General features: G+C 42.7%; 1 protein-coding gene across 6 annotated transcripts in view; it reads right to left on the bottom strand.

Annotated features, from left to right (window-relative positions):
- STXBP5L (syntaxin binding protein 5 like) overlaps window positions 1-22534 on the bottom strand; it is an 815959-nt gene that overhangs the window by 577085 nt on the left and 216340 nt on the right. For all 6 annotated transcript variants that reach the window (XR_004539193.1, XM_033941651.1, XM_033941652.1 and 3 more), the window contains one exon: window positions 16363-16446. Coding sequence is in view for 5 of the 6 variants with exons in the window: in XM_033941651.1 (XP_033797542.1) it covers window positions 16363-16446 (84 nt within the window). In the remaining variant the exon portion in view is untranslated. The remainder of the gene's footprint in view (window positions 1-16362; window positions 16447-22534) is intronic.

Below are 22534 nucleotides of genomic sequence, written 5' to 3'. Positions count from 1 at the left end.
AATAACATGCAGATTTAGAGGCTCCTGTATGTTTAAGATCATACAGATGGTTTCCCATACTTTAGTCCAATAAAGCGATAAATGTGTACAGTCAAAGATCATATGCGTTAGTGTGCCTTCCTGTAAATTACAAGACCAATACATAGAAGAGAGTCCATTTGATAGTTTTGCAATCCTAATTGGGGTCCAGTGTGTTCTATGTAAAAGGAAGAAAAGTGATTGGAGAACACCAGCAGAACGGGCAGATCTAAACATGTTTTTCCAAACTTCTTGCCAGATCTCTTCCCCAATTGAAACTCCCAAATCACCATGCCAAAGCAGTGTTCCCTCTAAGCGGGCGGGTGTTGTGAGCAAACTTTTTTCACTGTGAGCTAAAAATATCGGGCGCCAGCAAGTTATGAGCCAAATAAATATGTTGTCAAAGTTGCTGATACATGAGGACGAGGTATTCAAAGGAATTTTAGGCCTACACGCTAAATTAAATAACGTTAAATAATATTTTTAAGAACACAAAACAACGCATTAATTCTTGAAAGTACAAAATTCTTTATTTTTTTTTTTTTTTTTTTTACCAGAAAAACTCAAATTTATTTTAAAACAGTCTACAGAAATTGTAGGGATGAAATGATATCTTAATAAATGTTTTACAACAAATGTAGTTATGTCTGTTACATCCATATGTGTAAACTGTAAATTAAAAACAGTCCAGAAGACAATACGTTTGATGCTTTCAATTTCTAGACAATCTATCAATTCCAGCTTCTACACAAAAGTATAAATACATTAAAACAAAATATTGAAAACCATTTTATTGGGCACAAAGTTTGCCTTCAGTGAGAAGAGTTCACTCAATATGTTGTAGAATAATTGTTGTGAAACTGGAATGGAATCAATTCTTCACTCAAGTTAGATATCATCAATATCTTCATCATCATCCCCAATATCATCAAACTGGATTTCATCGTCATCACCGGGGCCAAATGTGTCCGTTTCATTGATTTTAGCATGTTCTGGAAGTTCTCCATAGGCTTTTAGGCTCCAAAATTCTTTATTAAGATTGTTCTCTTCTGCCTTTTTCTGATTTCCAAAAATTGTAAACACTGTCTATGTTTACATTATTTCCTGTGGCTAAATAAAGTTTGATTATAATTAGGCATTCCAAATGTTCTACTCTTAACTTATTACGAGTCTTTGTCTTTATAGCATTCATCAAGCTAAATCCTCTCTCACAATCGGCACTTGAAGCCTGAAAGGTGCCACACACGTCTAATAGAGCATTTAGTCCACTGAACTGTTTATGCTGCTGAGCAAAATTGTACATTTCCTGAATCGTTTGTATAGCTCCTGCTTTTACTTTTTCAGCAATAATATATTTGAACTCCGAATATTCTGAAATAAGCTGCCTTTTGAAACAATGTTCATCATCTTTGTTCATTAACAGAAAATAACGGTTAGATAATCGTGAAAATTGTTCGTTTCCAAATGTAAATTCCTCTAAGTTGGACGGATTTGAGATACAGTCTTTGTCGAAAACACGCCAGTCCTCTAATTCATTGTCAGGAAATCTTTTGTCCATATGATCACAAGTTTGTGTAATAAATGTAAGAATATGATCTGTTTTAATTACAGAATTACAAGATGAAATGAGAGTTTCAACATTTTCATTGAAATGTGGTTTTTCTCCCAGATATTGAGATCTGAGTTTCCTTAATTTGGCTTTAGTGAACTGGAATGCATCCAAAGGTGCCAAACAACTCTTCTGAAGAAGCTTACACAGTGATCCAAGCTCCTCAAGAACATCGCAGAGAATAAATAGCGCAACTTTAAATTCCAGATTACTCAATTTAGTCAGGCAGTATTTGTGCACGGGATCATTGTCTTCTTCCACCTGTTCTTGACAATATTCTAACAGGATGTCATAATTTCTAACCACTGCACTTACAGCAAAGTGCCGAGACAGCCACCTAACATCATGTATAGCTTTAAATGAAATGACATCTGAGTCTGCAGCATTAGCAATATCCTCCAGTTTGGCTTTTCGTACGCTCGATCTACTGAAAATCGTATACACGGTGCGTATTAGAGTTTCGATCTCTTTCATGAATGGGATCGTTTTCCATGCATCGTCTATGCCTAGATCTTCGCGGTGAGCTACACAGTGTTGCTCTAGAAGATGAGGAACTGATTGACGTAACTTTGCAGCTACACCATTATGCTTCCCAAGCATGACTGATGCTCCATCGGACGTGAACATGACCATACGACTGAAATCTAAATCGTTCTCACTATAAAACTGCTTTATAGCATCAACTATAGCTGTGCTGTCACAAGCAGTTAGATGTTTGATGCCAGCAAAAACTGTCTCATGAATGTTGCTGCCACTTCTTCTAAATTTAATGTATATTATGAGCATTTTCGAAACAGAAATATCAGTACTTTCATCAATTATTAGGGTATGAAAAGGAGACCTCCGGATTTCTGTAAATGTTTCCCGTTTAACAATGGCATTTATGCAGTCAAGGAACTCGAAAGCATAGTTTTTGCTTCTCCAGCTATCAGGTATTTTTACGTATTTAGCCATGTGATTGTGAATTTCCTGGACGGATAGCATGGACGAATTCAACTTTACCGCTAGCAATATATTATCAATTAAAATGTTAACTTCCTCTGGACTTGATTTATATCTCTGTGCGTATTCGATTCTGTTGTTCCGACTATCGGGAGTTTCTTTTAAGAAATTCATTAGAAAACCTCGGCTTTGATTGTGAAGCTTTTGAACCGCTTCTAAATGAGAATTATGATTCAGATAACGCTTTAAATAATCAATTTTCCACTCAGACCAAGTCTTCCCTGTGCTCCATTCTCCGTTAACACCTGCTTTTCGGCATAGGGAGCAAATTAATGCGTTGTCCGTGTCGCTATATTCGAATATTTCTTTCATCGCCACTGTTTTCCGTCCACTCGCGTGCGGCAACGTGGTGTCAACCAAAAACTCGGTCAGCCATTCCTTCTTAAATTGGCTGCGCTTTTTCTTTGTGCTGCTACCAAACTCTTCATTCTCTTTACGCTTCGACATTTTCGAATGGATGTAAAAATTATTTGACTGAATCTATGGAAGATCGCAAAAGAAAGTTTATGCACACGCTTCAAACGATCGAAACTTGAAAAGAACTTGCTTCATGCATGTATAGATAAACAATGGCGCTCGTGCGGCCTCAGTTTTGTAGCGCATTACTAATTTACTAGTAGTAGTACCGTGTTTCCCCGATGATAAGGCAGGGCCATCAAATAAGACAGCCCCCCCTTTTTAGACAAAAATATAAAATAAGGCACCCCCGCAAATAAGCCACCCACCGATACCTGCGCTTACCCGAATCGAGTGGTACGGTGGGTGACTTCATGTGGTGCCTAGTGCAGGAAATCACTCGCGTCTGCTCTGACCGCCTCTTCCTGCACGAAGTTGGGCCTTATCCAATCAGGAGCTGCATGTCAAAGCAGCTCCTGATTGAATAAGACCCGGCTTCTTGCAAGAAGAGGCGGTCGGAGCGTACGCGAGTCCGGCTGCCTCTCCTTGTTGGCGAGCTGAGCGGACCGTCGGGATCGACCCCCCGCACCCCCTAGGTACGCCTCTGCAAGTCTTGCCTTGCCCGGATTTGCCGCTCTCTTCCGGTGTTACTCCCCCCCCCCCCCCCACCCGACTCTCCTCTCGCCGCCCTGCCATCTGCCGTACGCCTCTTCCGATCGCCCCCCTCCCTGCTCGCACCCGGGATCCGGAAGGTTCGCCCCCCACATTTCGCCCCCAGCAATTCGCCCCTCACATTTCGCCCCCCACATTTCGCCCCCAGGTATGTTTCGCCCCCACACATTTCGCCCCCACACATTTCGCCCCCCGGATGTTTTGCCCCCACACATTTCGCCCCCGCACATTTCGCCCCTGAGCCCTGCAGCCCTGAAATCAACCTGCTCTCTGCCTCCCCCAACTCTCTCTCTGGCTCCCCGGCTCTCCAGTGCATCGCGCCCTGCCCGGGGCCGGAGCAGGGCGGCTGGGAGACAGCGACGCGGCCGCCAGGGTCGGAAACCCCAATCCCCCCTCCCACACAGCCGGGCCGCCCAGGGAGGGGAAGACAGCGACGCGGCCGCCAGGGTCGGAAACCCCAATCCCCCCTCCCACACAGCCGGGCCGCCCAGGGAGGGGAAGACAGCGACGCGGCCGCCAGGGTCGGAAACCCCAATCCCCCCTCCCACACAGCCGGGCCAGGGTCGGAAACCCCAATCCCCCCTCCCACACAGCCGGGCCGCCCAGGGTCGGAAACCCCAATCCCCCCTCCCACACAGCCGGGCCGCCCAGGGAGGGGAAGACAGCGACGCGGCCGCCAGGGTCGGAAACCAAACCCCAATCCCCCCTCCCACACAGCCGGGCCGCCCAGGGAGGGGAAGGACTCCAGCCACGCTGAGCAGATGAGACGGCAGCAGCCACACCACCGGGGGCGAAACATACCTGGGGGCGAAATGTGGGGGGCGAAATGTGAGGGGCGAATTGCTGGGGGCGAAATGTGGGGGGCGAAACTTCCGTGAACCCTCGCACCCCCACCCCGACGTCCGATTCCTCCCCCAGCCTCCCCTTACCTTTGCGACGCGTGTGTGCGCTGTGAAGAGAAACTTGTGCGCTGCGACGTAATATTTTGTGCGCCAGCGCACGCCAGCGCAGCTTAGCGGGAACACTGATGCCAAGCACTCATCATACTTGTTAATGAGGAAGTTGAGGATTTTCTCATAAGGACATACCATCTTGAGGCAACTCCCTTGTGATTCTTTTTGATTACTGATGTCTGTGAAGGCAAGTCAGGTGCATGTTTTAAGAGTACTACATTAGGAAAAAGAGCTTTCAGGCAGTGTCTCAGTTGTATCCAACGATACTGTTGATGTAGAGGAAAATTGTAATAGGATTGCAATTCAGAAAAGGACATCCAACAAGAGTCTCTCATTAAATCTTGAAGAGTCCAAATACCACAGTTCTGCCACTGTATCCAATTAAGGGACCTATCCTGTATCTTGATATGATCATTATGCCACAATAGGATTAATCGAGATTCATGCCATTTGATTTCCATTAAGTTATCGTATGCCTTGAGTACTATATGAGTAGAGTAGAAAATTGGTTGGGTTTTTATCTTTGGGATGCAGAGGAGTGGAGAGTGTGTAGGCGAGGCGAGTACTCCCATATAAGCATTTTTCCAGTCATAGCCATGTTGTGGGGTTAGTAGTGGACTCAGCATCTAGCCATATTGAGCCATGTCTCATAATAAAAGCATATTGATAATGCAAAAAATCAGGGAAGTTTACCCCTCCCATAGCTTTGGCTCGTTTCAATTTATGTAATGCTATACGGGGTTGTTTATTTTGCCATAAAAAAGCACTGAGGCAGGCTTCAATATCATGATATATGCGTCGTTTAAACAAAAATGGCACCATGCTCAAAATATAATTTATTTTGGGTAATAGCATCATCTAGATGGTGTCCAGCCGCCCCCACCATGTTAACTTAAGAGGGGACCATTTTTGAGTAGAGACTTTAATAATATTTAGAATATAATCTGTATTAAACTGCTCCGCATCCTCCAGCGTAGGGCCCACATATATGCCAAGATATATGAGTTTTGTCGGATTCCAGATAAAACCATGAGCATCGATTTCAAACTTGTCTGCAGTACAATTCAGCGGCATTAGCTCAGATTTAGTTGTACTAAGTTTGTATCCAGAAACTGAGGCGTAGCTGTCAATTACTTTCAGAACTGGTGGAAGTGAGTCTGGAGTCACAAAAAGAATGACGTTATCTGCATAAGCGGATAACTTGACCTCCATGGTGTCATGAACAAAACCTTTAATGGAGTTGTCCGCACGAATAGCAGTCAGCATGGGCTGTAATGCTAGATTGAACAGTAGTGGCGAGAGCGGACACCCCTGTCGAGTTCCTCTAGTTGGTGTAAAAGTGTCGGAAAGGTGGCCATTGATACAGATTTTAGTAGTAGGGGCATAATATAGAACTTTTATCATTTGAATAAATTGCATGGGAAAGCCAAATTTTGTGAGAGTTGCAAACAAGAAGGGCAATTCCACTCTGTCAAAAGCCTTTTCAGCATCCAGGGCTAAAACAGTTAATTTATGAGGCAATGATTGACATGTAGATATAATATTAGACAGAGTACGCATATTATTAGAAGAATGTCTCCCATACATAAATCCTGTTTGATCCTCGGAAATTAAAGATGGTAAAACTTCCTGCAATCTGGAGGCCAACAATTTAGCGTAAATTTTAGCATCTACATTTATCATCGAGAGAGGTCGGTAATTACCAACATTGTTGTCAGCATAATAGTGGGCCGCTTGAACAAACACAGAGTGTGCAGCAGTTTTACACAATAGGGAATTATATTGGAATCTAACCTTCTGCAGTTCTCTCAAGATGATGTAATTGTTAGTATCATTTTGATGTGCTAATTCTTTAGTTTTGATTAGGTTTTCAAGCTTACGAAGCTCTGCAGCATTTTTCTTTTTAATCATAGTGCTGTACGAAATGATCACGCCTCTAATATATGCTTTGAAGGAGTCCCATGTGACACTCTAGCTGGTGTCTTCCGGGGAATTAAAAAGAAAAAATTCGGAAATAGCTTTTTCCACATGCTCCTTAAAGCCGTCCTCTGCAAGCATGCTAGAATTGAATCTCCATGTCTTGGGTGGCGTGGATGAAACGAAGTTATCCAGTGTAAGAGTAATAGCGGCATGATCTGAAATAGAAATCTCCTTTATCGTGGATTCACAAAGAGAATGCTGAGGAGAGCTACTAATAAGAAACATATCGATCCTTGAAAATTTTAACAAAACTGAACATGTGAACATCTAATATAATAAAACCTTTACCCGCGCATGCATAGTTGAAACGGCGTGATCCCTGCCGCCGTGCTGAATTCCATTTCAGGCACGTGGAGCGGCTTATGGCGTGTGGGGTGGCTTGTGGCACGTACGCCGGCTTCGAGCAGCTTGTGGCATGTGTGCCAGCTTCGGACGGCTTGCGGTGCGTGCAGCTTGGGGCGCATTCAGTGAATTCAGTGGCGGTTTGTGTCAGCAACAACTGCGAGGTGTCCCATGCTGGTAAGAAGTGGAGGGGGAGAGGGAAAGGGGGCTGCTTTGGGAGGAGGGGTGTGCTGGGGGGCAGACAATCATGTGTCCCATGCTGGTAAGAAGTGGAGGGGGAGAGGGAAAGGGGGCTGCTTTGGGGGGAGGGGTGTGATGGGGGGCAGACAGCAATCATGCTTTGCTCTGGGGGGGGAAATAGAAGGGGGCCATGGAGAGACAGGCAGGCATGGCACAACAGAGAAATATAGGCAGGCAGGGAGCCATGAGAGAGACAGACAGACAGATAGAGTCCAAGGAGAGAGAGACAAAGAAGAGAGACAGCCAGCGTCCAAGGATAGAGATACAAAGAAAAAAGACAGACATTGGCCAAGGAGAGAGAGACAAAGAAAAATAAAACAGACAGACCAGCAGCCAGAAGCGGCCAAGGAGAGAGAGAGAAAGAAAGACAGACAGACAGACAGGGGGCCAGGGAGAGAGACAGACAGAAAGAATGACAGACAGACAGGAGGCCAGAGAGACAGTCAGACAGTGGCCAAGGAGAGAGAGACAAAGAAAAATAGACAGACAGCATCCAAGGAGAGAGACAAAGAAAAAAAGACAGACAGAGAAAGAAAAAAAAAAGGCAGACAGACAGAGAGCGGACAAGGAGAGAGAATGAAAAAAAAAACCACCAAAAAACCAGCCATCCAGCGGCCAAGGAGAGAGAGACAAAGAAAAAAGACAGACAGACAGAGATAGGGGCAGGGAGACACACAGAAAGAAAGACAGACATATATTCTAGCACCCATTAATGTAACGGACTTAAACACTAGTACTGTATAAACATCTAACTGAAAGACATACTGATCTAGAATGTTGGCATTGCAATTCATTTAAAAGTTAGGAAAACCAGCTTTGGTGATCTGCACTGCAAGATTGGCAAACCATCCCCCAATTTTTTGAACATGAATATCAACCCCTCACCTAAGATACAAGATCTCATCTGGAGGGGTGTACTGTACCTTCCATAGGTTGGACTGGAAGCCGAAACAAAATGCTACTACCATTAAGTCATCTTTTTAAATACAGTCAAACCTTGGTTTGCGAGTAACGCGGTTTGCAAGTGTTTTGCAAGACAAGCAAAACACTCGAGCAAACTGTAACTCACAAACTGAGCATTGATTTGATTTGCGAACCCCCACCCAACCCGACCCTGGGAACTGGCAGTATTGCTCCCCCCCCCGAGGTCACCAGCGGGGTGGGCGGCTCGGGGGTTGGGTAGAACGAATCATCCGAGTTGCCATTATGGCCTATGGGGAAAGTTGCTTTGCTATACGAGTATTTTGGATTGCAAGCATGCTTCTGGAATGAATTAGGCTCGCAAACCAAGGTAGCACTGTATTCAGATTTGTAGCCATTTTTTATTCAGTTCTTTTTTTAAAAAAAAAACCAAAAAACAACAGCCTAATTACAACAAATGGGTCTTATATATACAAATAATACAACAAACAGTAAATGAGAGACCTCTGACCATACATAATCAGTATCTCATGGTATTGTCTTCATTTCATTATATGCTTTAGTCCTGAAACTTGAAGCACTGCATCAGATCACTCACTTTGATTTCACGGTGATCCCAACTGATTCAGGTATTAAGACAACTGTTGTCATTTACTTAAGCCCTCCTCCCACTTTAGAACTCCATTTTCACAAATTCAGTACAGTCAAATCTTGGATAGCGAGTAACATGGTTTACGAGTGTTTTGCAAGATGAGCAAAACATTTTCTTAAATTTTAACTTGATAAACAAGCATTGTCTTGTAGTACAAGCACATATATGTGCGTCACATTAAATACGCACAATATATGCGTGTTGCATCACTGATCGCAGTTGAACGTAATACATTCACCCACAGTTCAAGTACGCACAACATACCCACAGCTCACACTGAGTGCGGCTGAACGTAATAAAAGCATCATGCCCAATTCACCTGCAGTGTACTGACTGTTTGAAATGAGTGAGATCTTGCAATACAAGTACGTACTTTCTATTAAAGTTTTTGGGATGTGGAACGAATCGTCCGAGTTTCCATTATTTCCTAAGGGGAAATTCGCTTTGATATACGAGCATTTTGGATTACGAGCATGCTTCTGGAACAAATTACATTAGAGATTTCTATTCCGCCATTACCTTGCGGTTCAAGGTAGATTACAAAAGAGTAATAGATGGAGGGTTACAATAGAAGATCTCTGGTTATGTTATAGAGAGGGTAAAAAGAGAGTCAGGTTGATTTGGTGGTCAGGAAGAAGATGGGGGAAGAAAGATACTTGTGGTGTTAAGACTTTGTCAAGGATTTCTTGAAGAATATAGTCTTTATTTCTTTTCTGAACGTCTTGTAGTCTGGGGTTGTTATCAATAGATAGGAGATTTGGTTGTCTAGTTTTGCTGCTTGGGTGGCTAGGAGGCCGTCATATAACTTTTTCCGTTTAACTTCTTTGATTGGAGGATGTGTGAATGGGGTGTGAGTTTTCCTATGCCTGGTTGAGGTAGTTTGGATTAGGCAGTTGTTCATGTAGGTTGGGCTGTCTCCATTTATAGTTTTGAATAGTATACAGTAGAATTTAAATAGTATTCTTTCTGGAATTGGAAGCCATTGTGAGTTAAGGTATGCCTCTGTAATGTGATCATGTTTCCTCAGTGAGTATACGATCCTCAGAGCTGTGTTTTGAATTGTTTGTAACTGTTTTATCATTTTTGCAGGGCATGGGAGATAGAGGATGTTGCAATAGTCTAGCAGACCTAAGATTAGGGATTGTACTATAAGCTGGAATTGTGTTCTTTTGAAGAATTTTCGTACTTTTCTTAGGTTTCTCATAAGTGCAAATTACTTCTGTATTGTTTTATTTATTTGTGGTTGCATAGTGCAGCATCTATCTATAGTCATTCCTAGTAGTTTTAGGGTGGTTTGAATGGAGTAGTTGATTGAATTTATTTTTATATTGGTTATGATTGAAGGTACCACTGTATATAGTGTTCCCCCGCGAATTCACGGTTCGTGAATCGCGGACTCAGTAATTTGCGGTATGCTCCGACTGCCTCTTCCTATAGCTAAGTCAGGCTACACCAATCAAGTGCTGTGTGTCTGGGTTTGGTGGCTTCGGGCTGGAGCCCCATGGTTGGACTCTTCGTTGCCACACTTGGGCAAGGCTCCGCCAATTACCAGGGCTCCCAGATGGGTGGTTGTCATGGGTTCCCTCCTGATCTGGCTGCGTCTGGTAATAGGCTTCAGCGGGCCTAGACTGAAATTTCAGGGGTCAAATCTGGGTGTCGTTGAAACCACTGTTGCATGGGCCGAGGCAGGCCCTCCAGAAACTGCTCAAAGAGTATCTCCTGGGCTACCTGCAGTCCAGTCCTCTCCTCTGGGTGAAGCCACCTCCACCCGACCTCCTTGAGCTGAAAAAAGTAGCTTTGAGGGTTCTATTTTCCCTGTAAGTGAGCCCTCCGAAACCTCTGTTGGTAAACTTCCGTCTTGCTCTTGTCAGAATTGCTTCCTTCACCTGGGCGTAAGGGGGCTAGGCCTGTAGAATTGACATCCTGGAAAGCGGTTTGACTGCTGCCGATTAGCAAGTTGCCTAGATAATCAGTCCAAGTATTCTCTGGCTAGCCTGCCAAACGAGTCACTCTCTCAAAGTTAATTAAAAAAATAAGCTGGATCATCCTCTGGCACCATTTTCTTCAAAACAGTGGTTGGCAGGATCAACTGAGGCATGGGTGCAGCCTGCATAGGAGCACGGCTTTGGACCCCTGAACTTGTACCAACGCTGCGAGGGCCTGGATTAACTGCTGTTGCTGTTGTCCCAAGTGGGTCTGCATAAACTGCTGGCCTTCCAATATCACCTGAACCAACTGTTCCATGGTTGCCTCTAGATTGGGGCAACCAGAAGAAACTAAAAAAAAATAATAATAATAAAATAAACCTGCCTGTTCGGCTGTAACTCACTTCTTCTGGTCCCTGACTTGGGGGAGAAGCTACCCTTCTTGTCCCCTTTTCAAACAAAACAAACCAGCTGGGTTTACCGTGAGGCTTCCAGTGCTCAAAACATTACATTACATTACATTAGAGACTTCTATTCCGCCTAAACCTTGCAGTTCAAGGCGGATTACAAAAGAGCTAACTGGACATTTCCAGTGAAGTTACAACAGTTTTGTTTGGTTTTTTTGGTTACAATGGAGGAGAGGTAGCTGGATTAATTCTGGAAGAACTTGCAAATTGGATATTAAATTGACTGTACGTTACTGTGTGATATAACAAATAGATTACAGTTAGAGTACAAATAAGATTACGTTACATTTCAGGGATCTGAGTACTTGGTTGGTGTTTTGGGGAGGAAGAGATTATTTAAGTGGAGGTTTTGGGGGAGAATTTATCTAGGAGGAGGGGAAGGGTTGGATTAAGATATCTGGATAAATTTTTTGAAAAGTAGGGTTTTGATTTCTTTTCGAAAAGTTTTGAAGTCGCCCGTTGCCGTCAACAGGTTGGAGATGGAGTGGTTAAGTTTTGCTGCTTGCGTCGCCAGAAGATTATCAAACATCTTTTTGAGCTGAGTGCCCTTGAGTGGAGGGAAGGCAAAAGGGTCCGGAGTTCTTTGTCTTGAGGTGAGGATCTGGTTTAGGCGGTTGTTTAGATAGGGGGGGCGGAGCCGTTTAATGCTTTGAATAATAGACAGTAGAATTTGAATTGAATTTGTGCTTGCATAGGTAGCCAGTGAGAGTCTAGGAAGGCAGCTGTAATATGATCATATTTTCTCAGGGAGTAGATCAGTCTGAGGGCAGTGTTTTGTATAGTCTGAAGTTGTTTTATCATGTTGGCAGGACAAGGTAGATAGAGGGAATTGCAATAGTCCAGTAGACCTAAGACTAGGGATTGGACAATTATCCTGAATTGTACTGGGTTGAAGAATTTTCTTATTTTACGTAATTTCTCATAATTAAAAAAGCTTTCTGGGATGTTTTATTGATTTGGGACTGCATTGTGCAGCATCTGTCTATCGTTACTCCTAGGAGTTTGAGTTCGGGCTGTATTGGTATTTGGTGTTTTTAATTTTCAGTTCTGTAATGGTGGGAGTTTTGGCCTTTTCGAGCAGAAGGAATTTTGTTTTATCTGAGTTTAGTTTCAGTTTGTGGTCTACCATCCATTTTTCGATTGCATCTAGGGTTATTTCCAGTTTTGCTGTAGTGGTGGGCTCTGATGGGTCGAAGGGGAGGAGTATGGTGATGTCGTCTGCGTAGCTGAAGGATGTAACATTTAAGTTATCTAAAGTGGCTCCAAGGGAGGAAATAATGTGATTGAAGAGCGTAGGTGATAGAGGTGATCCTTGTGGAACTCCGCATGGGTTGGACCATGGTTCTGATTTGATATTATTGGACTTTACCCTGTAGGTTCTTGATTTGAGGAATCCTTGGAACCAATTGTAGACCTTGCCTGAGATCCCAATGGCGTCAAGTATCTGTAGCAGTATGGAGTGGTCGACCAGGTCATATGCTGCGGAGAGGTCAGTCTCTTTAAAGCAGAGACTTTAAAGTTCCCCATGTAGGCCACCATATGTGAAAGAGTGGGGGCAGCTTGCCCAGAAGGGTTGCATAGATGGACAGACAGACCACACTCTGGGCACTCAAAGAAAAAAACTCCTTAATTCCACAGTAGTGCAAAGCCTGTTTCTTCACAGGCTCCTCTAAGTTTGTGTTCTTCAAAAGAAAACAGTAGGCTTTCCCTCAGTCTCTTCCCAAACACTAGTCCCGTTTTCCATAGGGCGTGACACGCCCCAAACAGTCTCTATTCTATGGGTAGGAAACAGGCAGCAGTTGGTCCCAGGTCTTAGCAGGCACTAGAACAAAGGAAGGGTTTCTAAAAGCAGTAGAGTGTCTTACCTCCTACAAACTCTGCCTGTGCCAGGCCCTTCAACCAGCTTCTCTAGGTCCTAGGTTCCCTCTAGCACACCTCTCCTCCTGGGTCTGGCTCGGCCTTTTAAGTTCCCCTGAGTCACTTCTTGATTTCCTATTTTTCTCCCCTATCCCCTTCCTGGGAGAAACTCTTTCTCAGTGCTGCTGTGGTTGTGAACCAATTTAGCCAGGAAGGGGAGTGCCGGGCTTTCCTGAGGGTTATTCTGAGTTTGAGCAGCAGTGCCAGGCCAGGAAAGTGGCAGGGTTTCATACACTCTGTCACACCATGATACTTTTCCAGAAGATCTGTCCTTTCACACGTTCAAAACATACATTTTTCACCAGAAACCACAGTTACTTACCTGTAAGAGGTGTTATCCAGGGACTGTAGGCAGATATTTTCACAGATGAATGATGTCATCTACGGAGCCCAATACGGACATTGCAAAAGTATACTGTCACTTTTAAATTCTTTAGAAGGCCTGTATCACGCATGTGCAAGTGCCTTCCCACCTTGCGTCAGCTCGCAGGACCATCATTTCAATTAATAAAAAAAAAAGGCTAAGAAGCCAACTAGGGGACGTGGAAGGGTTGTGAGAATATCTGCCTGCTGTTCCCAGATAGCACCTGTTACAGGTAAGTAACTATGGTTTATTCCAGGACAAGCAGGCAGCATATTCTCACAGATGGGACTCCCTAGCTACTGCAAAAGGGACAGAGGGAAGCTGGTATCTAAACAGAGAATTAATTTTGCAGAATAGCTTAGTCGAACCAACTATCCCATCTGGAACAAATCTCCAGACAGTAATGGGATGTGAAGGTATGCATTGAGGACCAAGTGGCTGCTTTGCAAATGTCTTCAATATGAGTGACCACACCGAAGAAAATAGCCAGAGAGGTCTCTACGATGGGGAGAGTAGTCCAAATACAAGAGTCAAGAGGAAAATATGTCAAACATGCAGCAGTGGACGATCCAAAGCAAACTTTATTTAGCCAGTAGCATAGACTCAATATGAGTGGAACAGAGAATAGCCACTGAAGCTGCCATTGCTCTAACTTTATGTGCTGTGACTCGACCTTCCAATGGTAACTCAGCCTAAGCAGAAGGAAATACAGTCCACTAACCAAGTAGAAATTGTTCTCCTGATTACAGAAGCTCCCAGTCCGTTAGGATCAAATGAGAGGAATAGTTGATCTGAGAATCTGTGAGGCATTGTCTGATCCAAGTAATAAGCCAAAGCACGTTTATAGTCCAATCTGTGGAGAGCAGCTTCACCAGGATGGGAATGTGAGTTTGGGAAGAAAACAGGCAAAACTATAGACTGGTTGAGATGACAATCTGAAATTACTTTTGGTAAGAATTTGGGATGAGTACGAAGGACAACTCTATCATGGTAGAATGTTGTATAAGATGGATCTGAAACTAGTGCTTGGAGCTCACTGACTCAGCATGCTGAAGTGATGTAGATTAAGACCACTTTCCACATTAGATACTTGAGTTCTGAAGATGCCAGTGGCTCAAATGGTGGCTTCATTAAAGTTGAAAATTCAACATTGAGGTCCCAAGCCACTGAAGAAGGATTGATTGGGGGTTCTGAATGTAACAGACCTTTCATAAATCTGGAAACCAATGGGTATGAAGTAAGACGTATGTTGAGAGATATGTGAAAAGCATTAATTGCACCGAGCTCGACCCTCACCAAAGTTGTCTTTAATCCTGAGTTAGCGATGTAAGAGGTAATCGAACACAGATGACAGAGGACACATATCTGGAAGCAAAATGTGCTGGTTACACCAAAGAAAGATTCACTTGAAATGGTAACAGCGCTTTGTGGACAGTTTTATGGCCGTGTCTGATAGCTGATACTGGAGCAGAGATATCAAATTGATTTGCTCTGTGGAAGAGAGGTACTAGGCTGTGAAAGCTAGTGAACATTGTTTGGGGTAGAGAAGAGACTCCTCATTGAGTTAAACGAGTTGGGAAAACCTGTAAAGGTATGGGTTCGCTTGCACTGAGTTGAAGGAGACACGGAAACCAGGGCTGTGTTGGCCATCTCAGAACTATAAGAATCATAGTAGATGGTTCCTGTTTGAATTTGAAGAAAAGTTTTCCTATCAAAGGTATTGGAGGAAATGCATAGAGAAATTTGTTTGTCCAGTCCAGTATAGTAAGTGTCCCTATCAGCTCTTTGATGCAAAATGCCACTTCAATATTTCTAGTGCTATTTCATGCCAGAAGTTCCCGATTAAAGAATGGTGACTGGGTTGACCAAAAAGAACCCATTTCCCAATTACTTTAGGATCATCAACTGATGTTACTTCAAAGAGACACCACCATGGCCTAACACCCCTTCCAGAGTGCCAAAGGGGCCCAACTTTTTAAAGGAAGATTTTTAAGGCAACGCCCCAGCTCTACCCCACTTTGTTCAATCTTGCTCCAGCCCAGCCCACTCTGCCTCCACCCCCTGACTCACCAAAACTCCACAGCCATGGTACTAACAAATTACCTCCCCTGAAGCAGCAGGAGACACCTTAATAAGAAGTCATCTCCGGCTGCTGCAAGAACAGTCTTGCAATAAGAGCCGTGAGATTTTGCAGTTCTTATCACAAGACTCATCCCACAGCAGCAGGATCATGACATCTTATTAAGGCTTCTCCTGCTGCCAATGGAGGGGGAGGCTGGGGAGGCTGAATTATTGAAATATTTGTTCTGAATGTTCAGCTTTTAAAACAGAAGTTTTGAACACAGACAGATTTAAGATTTTGGCGCCCTTAGGCAGGACCGAAGCTCAGATATACAAGATGGCCCCTGGGAAACTCGACAGCAGGGGAATGACAGATCTAACAAGCGTGGGAGAAAAAAAAAAGATCCTAGGCACCAAAATGACACAATCAGAAGCATGAGATAGGGACTTAACGGCTTCTGGCTTCCTGCCTCAGTCACTGTTCTGGTACATGCCCTTACTAAATCAGCGGTGTTGTATTATGCAGATAAGTGATGTAGACAATCAATCCTTCCTTTGTTTCTGGGGGAAAGAAACAGAGAAGAAAGCAGAAGAATATCTGTGTCTGTGAGTTGCCCAAAAGGGAGAAGGGATGAAGAAGAAATTTGTGCATCCTAGGACTCCCTCTCCTCTTTTTCAGCCTCCCAAACAAGTGACTCAATGGCTTAACCATTATGCTACAGATGTATGGCAGAATTAGAAGCATTATACATGACAAACACAGAATTTAATTTAGAAGTATTACAATTTTTTCTTCATTGTATTTTCAAAATGTCCTTTTTCAGAATAAATGAATTGGCTTACCTCATCATAGTAAAATCTTAAATCTGCTCTTTTTGAACGCAAATCCCACTGAACAAGAGTCCCACTTTCATATCCTATGAGTAGCTGAAATAAAAAAAATATGAGTGTTTCCTGGCTTGTTTTATAATGAAAATTTCATAAAATAATAGGGCCCAATATTTAGCTGGATCTGCTGGAAAATAATATACAGGGCCAGCACTTTATGTGTATATTCAACAGTGCTATTAGTTGATGTAATGCTATGGAATATTCACTTAAGAGTGCTTGACGGCGGCCTTTATCCAATGAAGTTAGGACAGCTATTGCAATGGCTCAACTTAAATGGAAAGCTTATCTAGAGGGAGCTGAATTTTGCCAATATCCAGATAATATAAGAAAAGCCATTCACAGTCTGACCAAGGTCTATCAAGCATATCATTCTGCCTCTAGTAGTGGCTAGTCCAAAACACAGGTACCTGACATTATTCCTCAGAGCTCAGTATTAAGAAGAAAACATTTACCAGGTAATAACTTTTTTAAAAAAGATTTTTCCTTCAGGAACGTCTCCAAACCTCTTTTGAATCCCACAGTGTTCATTACCACATCCTTCAGCAACAGATTCCACAGTTTAACTTTGTGTGCATGAAAAAATATCTACAAGTTTGCCCAAATTCTATAAAAAGTGCTAAAAATTGTGCATGCAATTTTGTTCACGCACCAAATTGCAAATGTAATTTAATTATAATAATTAATGTAGTTAAAGTGGGTAATAAATATTACTTTATACAGCCTCCACTTTTTAAGCTGAGAGCACTAACCCCCGGAAGAAAAAAGCCTCAGGTTTTCTTTCAGGTAGAACTTAAAAGCTCAAACCTCATCCACCCACATCATTGGCTTAAAAAACTTCCAGAGGGAGTGTGCAAGTGCCGCAGTTAGTGCACAGAAACATACTGGAATGTGAAAGTTTATATGTCCTGAAGAAACGGTTTTTACCGTGAAACAGCGGCTTCTATTTAAATATCACTTAAATTCCTTATGACTTAGAGACATTAGCTGTTTCAGTCCTGCACTAACTGCGGCACTTGCACACCCCCTCCGGAAGTTTTTTAAGCCAATGATGTGGGTGAAGGAGGTTTGAGCTTTTAAGCTCTACCTGAAAGAAAACCTGAGGCTTTTTTCTTCCGGGGGTTAGTGCTCTCAGCTTAAAAAGTGGAGTCTGTATAAAGTATAAAGTAAAATGTAATTTAACTGAATAACAAGCTAATTAGTGCCAATAACTGGCTTCTTAAAAGCAATTAATCAGTTACATGTTACGTGCATAAATTTAGACATGATCCATGCCTAAATTTTATACACAAAGCAACAAAAAAGGGGGGGGGTGCAGAAATGGGCAGATCAGGGATGTTCATTTCAGTTATGCGAATAATTATAGAATACAGCCATCCGCACCTAAATTTAGGTGCAGGCATTTGAACCATGTTTTCCTGGGTGTAAATGGGAATGTCTAAATTTAGTCACAGTTCCCAGGTGCAAGTGCTATTCTATAAACCGCATCTAACAAAGTGCAGCTTATAGAATAGCGCTTTTTTGTGCCAATATTTTGAGTGTCATATATAGAATTTATTTTCAATCTGCTTGTCATTAGTTTTATGAGCTGTCCTCTTATTTTAGTGTTTGAAGGATTAAGAATTCATTCTATATTCAATCAATCCACCCCACTTTATAAATTCCTATATAATCCCTCTCAGATGTTTTTTCCCAAACTAAAAAGCCCTAAACTTTTCAGCCTCTCTTTACAACAAATGTGTTCAATCTCCTTTATCATTTTTAGAGCCCTTCTCTGAACTTGCTATGTTGCGGCTGTACTTTAGGAAATCTAAGATGGAACAAATGGGGAGAGGAACTTGGGTGGTGCTGCGATAGATGCCTTCTTTGTTGTCTTATCTAGTGCAGTGCGTGAAGCTCTATGTACAGCAGTGCCCAGTGGCAAGGCTGTATTGGTTTGTGCATCAGGATGGTGTCCCTTTAACACGCTATCAGTTTTTGACACTGCTAAAAATGGGCTTACAGGAAGTGGGGCATGATCCTTCACTGTATGGGACTCACTCTTTGCAAATTGGGGTAGCGTCTTTTGATGCTCTCGGGGGGGGAGGGGTTCTGTTGAGCAGATTAAGAAGTTGGGAAGGTGGCATTCTATTGCTTATCGGTGTTATGTGCAACCCAGGGAGCTTTAATGTGTTTTGGTAAGACATGCTCATTAATTTTGTTTAGTTTCTATTATAGATGGCGTGCCCATTGATAACTGTAAGTGGATTTGTGGTCATTCCTATGTTTTTTTGGGCTCAGAGAGCAAAGGAATCTTCTTGGGGAAATGATCTGGGCCTTTCAGCTCTGAACATTTGCATTCAGTGGCTGGGAATCCATGGCATATTATGGGAGCAGCTTCTGTCCACCCTGTTACAAGTCCAACATTTTTCTTCACAGGAAGTCATTGTATTTCATTCAGGGGGAAATATTTGAGCACTAAATGGGGTTGAATTGATTCATCTAATGAAAAGGACCTTGCTGGTGATTGCAAAGTATTTTTCAACTGTACGGTTGGTGTGGTTTAATATTATTCCACGTTTGGTGTGGCATGAGGCATGTAAAGTACAAGCAGTGGAGCATTTGCGTAAGCGAGTAAATACTGAGGTGGCTCATTTCATAATAGCTCTGCGTGGGATGGTTTTGTCTTATGACTTATTAACTAGAGATTGTCCTGGGCTTTATTACCCAGATGGGGTGCATCTTTCTGACATATGCCTTGACATCTTTTTGAGTGATATTCAGGACGTGTTGGAGCCTTGCATTAGTGGCAATACAGCCGCAGCTTCTGGGGTGGAGCAAGCAACGACAAGCTGTCATCGCATATGGCGGAGAAGGTTTGGAAGGCAAGAGGGTCATTTAAATTAATGAATAAGAAACAGGGTTCAGTATGTTTTAAGTTAAGACTCATGTGCGATACCGCCATGAGTCAGAGCACAGTCTTGCAGTACTACAGGTCGTGTATTTTGGGTGAAAAGAGTTAAAGACGGTGGCTTAATAAAACAGCTAGTGTGGTATCGCCTAGCTGTGGAGGAAACAAAATTGTATTGTTATGGTGTTATAGAAACATAGTGCTATGGTGTTATAGAAACATGATGGCAGATAAAGGACAAATAAATGGCCCATCTAGTCTGCCCATCCACAGTAATCATTACTGCTGTTAAGAAATGTTTGTTGTAATAAAGCTGCAGTCAATGTTTTGCTACTATTTATATGGTTTGCAGTTAATTTTGGGGGGTGAATGAAGCAAGTAAAGGCGAATGGAATTAAGAGTGCCAATGTTAATGTAAACAGAGGAGTATGGCACAATCTCATAAAATGAAAGATTAGGTTCTTACCTCAATAATCTTGTTTCTTTTAATATACACAGGAGTCAGATTTTAGCTGTTGATTCCCACCAACCATGAAACTGCAGATGGGTGTCACTTTAAGATCTTGAACTCCTCCCCTTCTGCAGTGAAGAACAGGTCCCTCTTCAACTGGTACCAAAGCAATCGAACTCCACTGAAACAGAAGAAAAGAGAAGGAGGGGCACAGAGAGCTTTCCCAGCAACAAACATATTCTGTTCTGCTCTGAAACTTAGGCAACAGAACAATGATCAATAAACATTTAACAAGTTAACACTGAACAACAAATTATGCACATGAGTAGCTAGAAACCAACCTGCTAAGTGTAATTAGTAGGGGCTAAAGACTCTCCCAAAGGGAAAGGGAAAGGGAATAGGGAGCCCCCTGTTCCTATGGCGATGTCTTTGTTAAATCTTAGATACAGTAAGAGAGATCTTGAGATGGACACTGGCAATGTCCAAGGCAGTAATCAGGCAAATCAAAAGTCCACACAGGGTGGGCTGTACGGTCTCCTGTGCATATAGCTTGTAACAGGTATCATCCAAGGACAGCAGGCAGATATTCACACATATGGGTGACATCATCCACGAAGCTTCAGTATGGTCAGTACAAAAGTGTACTGTCATTTTAACTTCTTCAGAAGTCTCAAAAACTCTTCAGAAGACTCAAAACTGTGAGTGCATTCCCACTTGATGTAAGCTCGTGGGACCATCAGTTCAATAAAAAAGCTAAAAAGCAAACTAGGAGAGGTGGGAGGCTTGTGAGAATATATGCCTGCTGTCCCTGAATAACATCTGTTACAGGTAAATGTGCTTTATCCCAGGACAAGCAGGCAGTGTATTCTCACAGATGGATTCCTTCGCTACTAAGGAAGAGATGGAGGGAAGTTGGCACTTACGTAGAGAATAAATTTTGGAGAACTGCTTGGCCAAACTGACTGTCCCATCTGGAATGAGTTTCCAGAGAGTAATTAGACATGAAAATATGTATAGAGGACCAGGTGGCAGCATTATAAATGTCCTCAATAGGAGTAGAACAGAGAAAAGTAACTGAGGCTGCCATTGCTCAAACTTTGTGAGCTGTGACACGACTTTCCAACAGTATCCCAGCCCGAACATAGCAGAAGGAGATGTAGTCTGCCAACCATATAGAAATAGCTTTCTTGGTAACCGGAGTTCCCAGTCTGTTAAGATCAAATGAGAGGAATAGCTGGGTAGAGGTTCTACAAGGCTTTGTTCGCTGAACCACATTTATAGTCCAGTGTATGAAGTACAGCTTTACCCGGATGGGTATGTGGTCATGGGAAGAATACAGGCAAAACTATAGACTGGTTGAAGTGGAACTCCAAAATTACTTTTGGTAAGCATTTGGGATGAGTACATATGACTATTTTGTGATGATAGAATGTTGTATAAGGTGGATCTGAAACTACTGCTTGAAGTTCACTGACACGACAAGCTGAAGTGATCAAGAAGATCACTTTCCACATGAGATATTTGAGGGATGAAAATGCCAACAGTTCAAACAGTGGCTTCATAAGTGTGGAAAGTACAACACTGAAGTCCCAAGAAACTGGAGGGGCATTGATTGGGAGTTTTGTGTGCACAAGTCCCTTCATAAATTTGGAAGCTAATGGGTGTGTAGCCAGAGGTTTATCGTGAAGAAGAATGTGAAAGGTAATGATGGCACTGATGTGCACTCTTACTGAAGTAGTCTTTAGACCTGAGTTCGAGATATATAAAAGGTAATCCAGTAATGATGACAGGGGACATGTATCTGGAAACAAGATGTGTTGATTACACCATAAAGTGGAGCAAATCCACTTAAAGTGATAGCAGCGCTGTGTGGACAGTTTCCTAGCAGCGTCTATAGCAGCTCATATTGAAGAGGAGAGATAGATATGATTTATTCACTGGGAGAGAGGTAACAGGCTGTTAGAGCCAACAAACATAGAGTAGGGTGGAGTAGGGACCCTTCGTTCTGTATAATAAAGAGTTGGGTAAATCTGCAGATGAAAATAGAAGAGGAAACCAGGGCTGTCTTGGCCATCTTGGAGCAATGAGATATATCGCAGCTAGTTCCTGTTTGATTTTGAATAGAAGTTTCACTATTAAGGGTTTTGGAGAAAAAACAGAGAAACGGTCTGTCCAGTCTATCAGGAAGGCATCGGATTCAAGATGATGTGGCAAATATAGTCTGGAATAAAAATGCAGTAGTTTGTGATTAATGGGAGACACAAACAGATCTATTTGAGGGGTTCCCCATACTGAAAAGATTTGTTATACTGTCCTTGTGTTCAGGGACTACTCTTGAGGTTGAAGGTAACTACTCAGCTTGTTTGCCAGTACGTTCTACTTGCCTGCCAGATATACTGCTTTAAGATGTTTCGTGGAATAGTCCAATTCCAGATTTGAGTCACTTCTTTGCAAAGGATGCGAGAACCCATGCACCCTTGCATAGCAACTTGATTTGTCTGTGGGTACCAGAACCACTTGATTGAGAAGTCGATCCTGAAATGTGTGAGTGATCTGCGGACTGCTTGCAGTTCTAGTAGACTGATGTGAAAGATTGCTCTTGAACGGTCCAAGTCCCTTGAGTACGAAGGTCATCTAGATGAGCTCCCTATCCAGACATTAACACATCTGTTAAGATCTTCTAATGCAGGGGCACATGGAAAAGTAGGCCCCTGGAGAGATTGTTTGGGATAAGCCACCACTGCAGAAATTGATGAAGAAATGAGATGACTCTGAGTTGATGGGAG

This window comes from Geotrypetes seraphini, chromosome 4, assembly GCF_902459505.1.
Source record: "Geotrypetes seraphini chromosome 4, aGeoSer1.1, whole genome shotgun sequence".
In the NCBI taxonomy this organism is placed as follows: Eukaryota; Metazoa; Chordata; class Amphibia; order Gymnophiona; family Dermophiidae; genus Geotrypetes; species Geotrypetes seraphini.
This window is presented reverse-complemented; position numbering and strand designations above follow the sequence as displayed.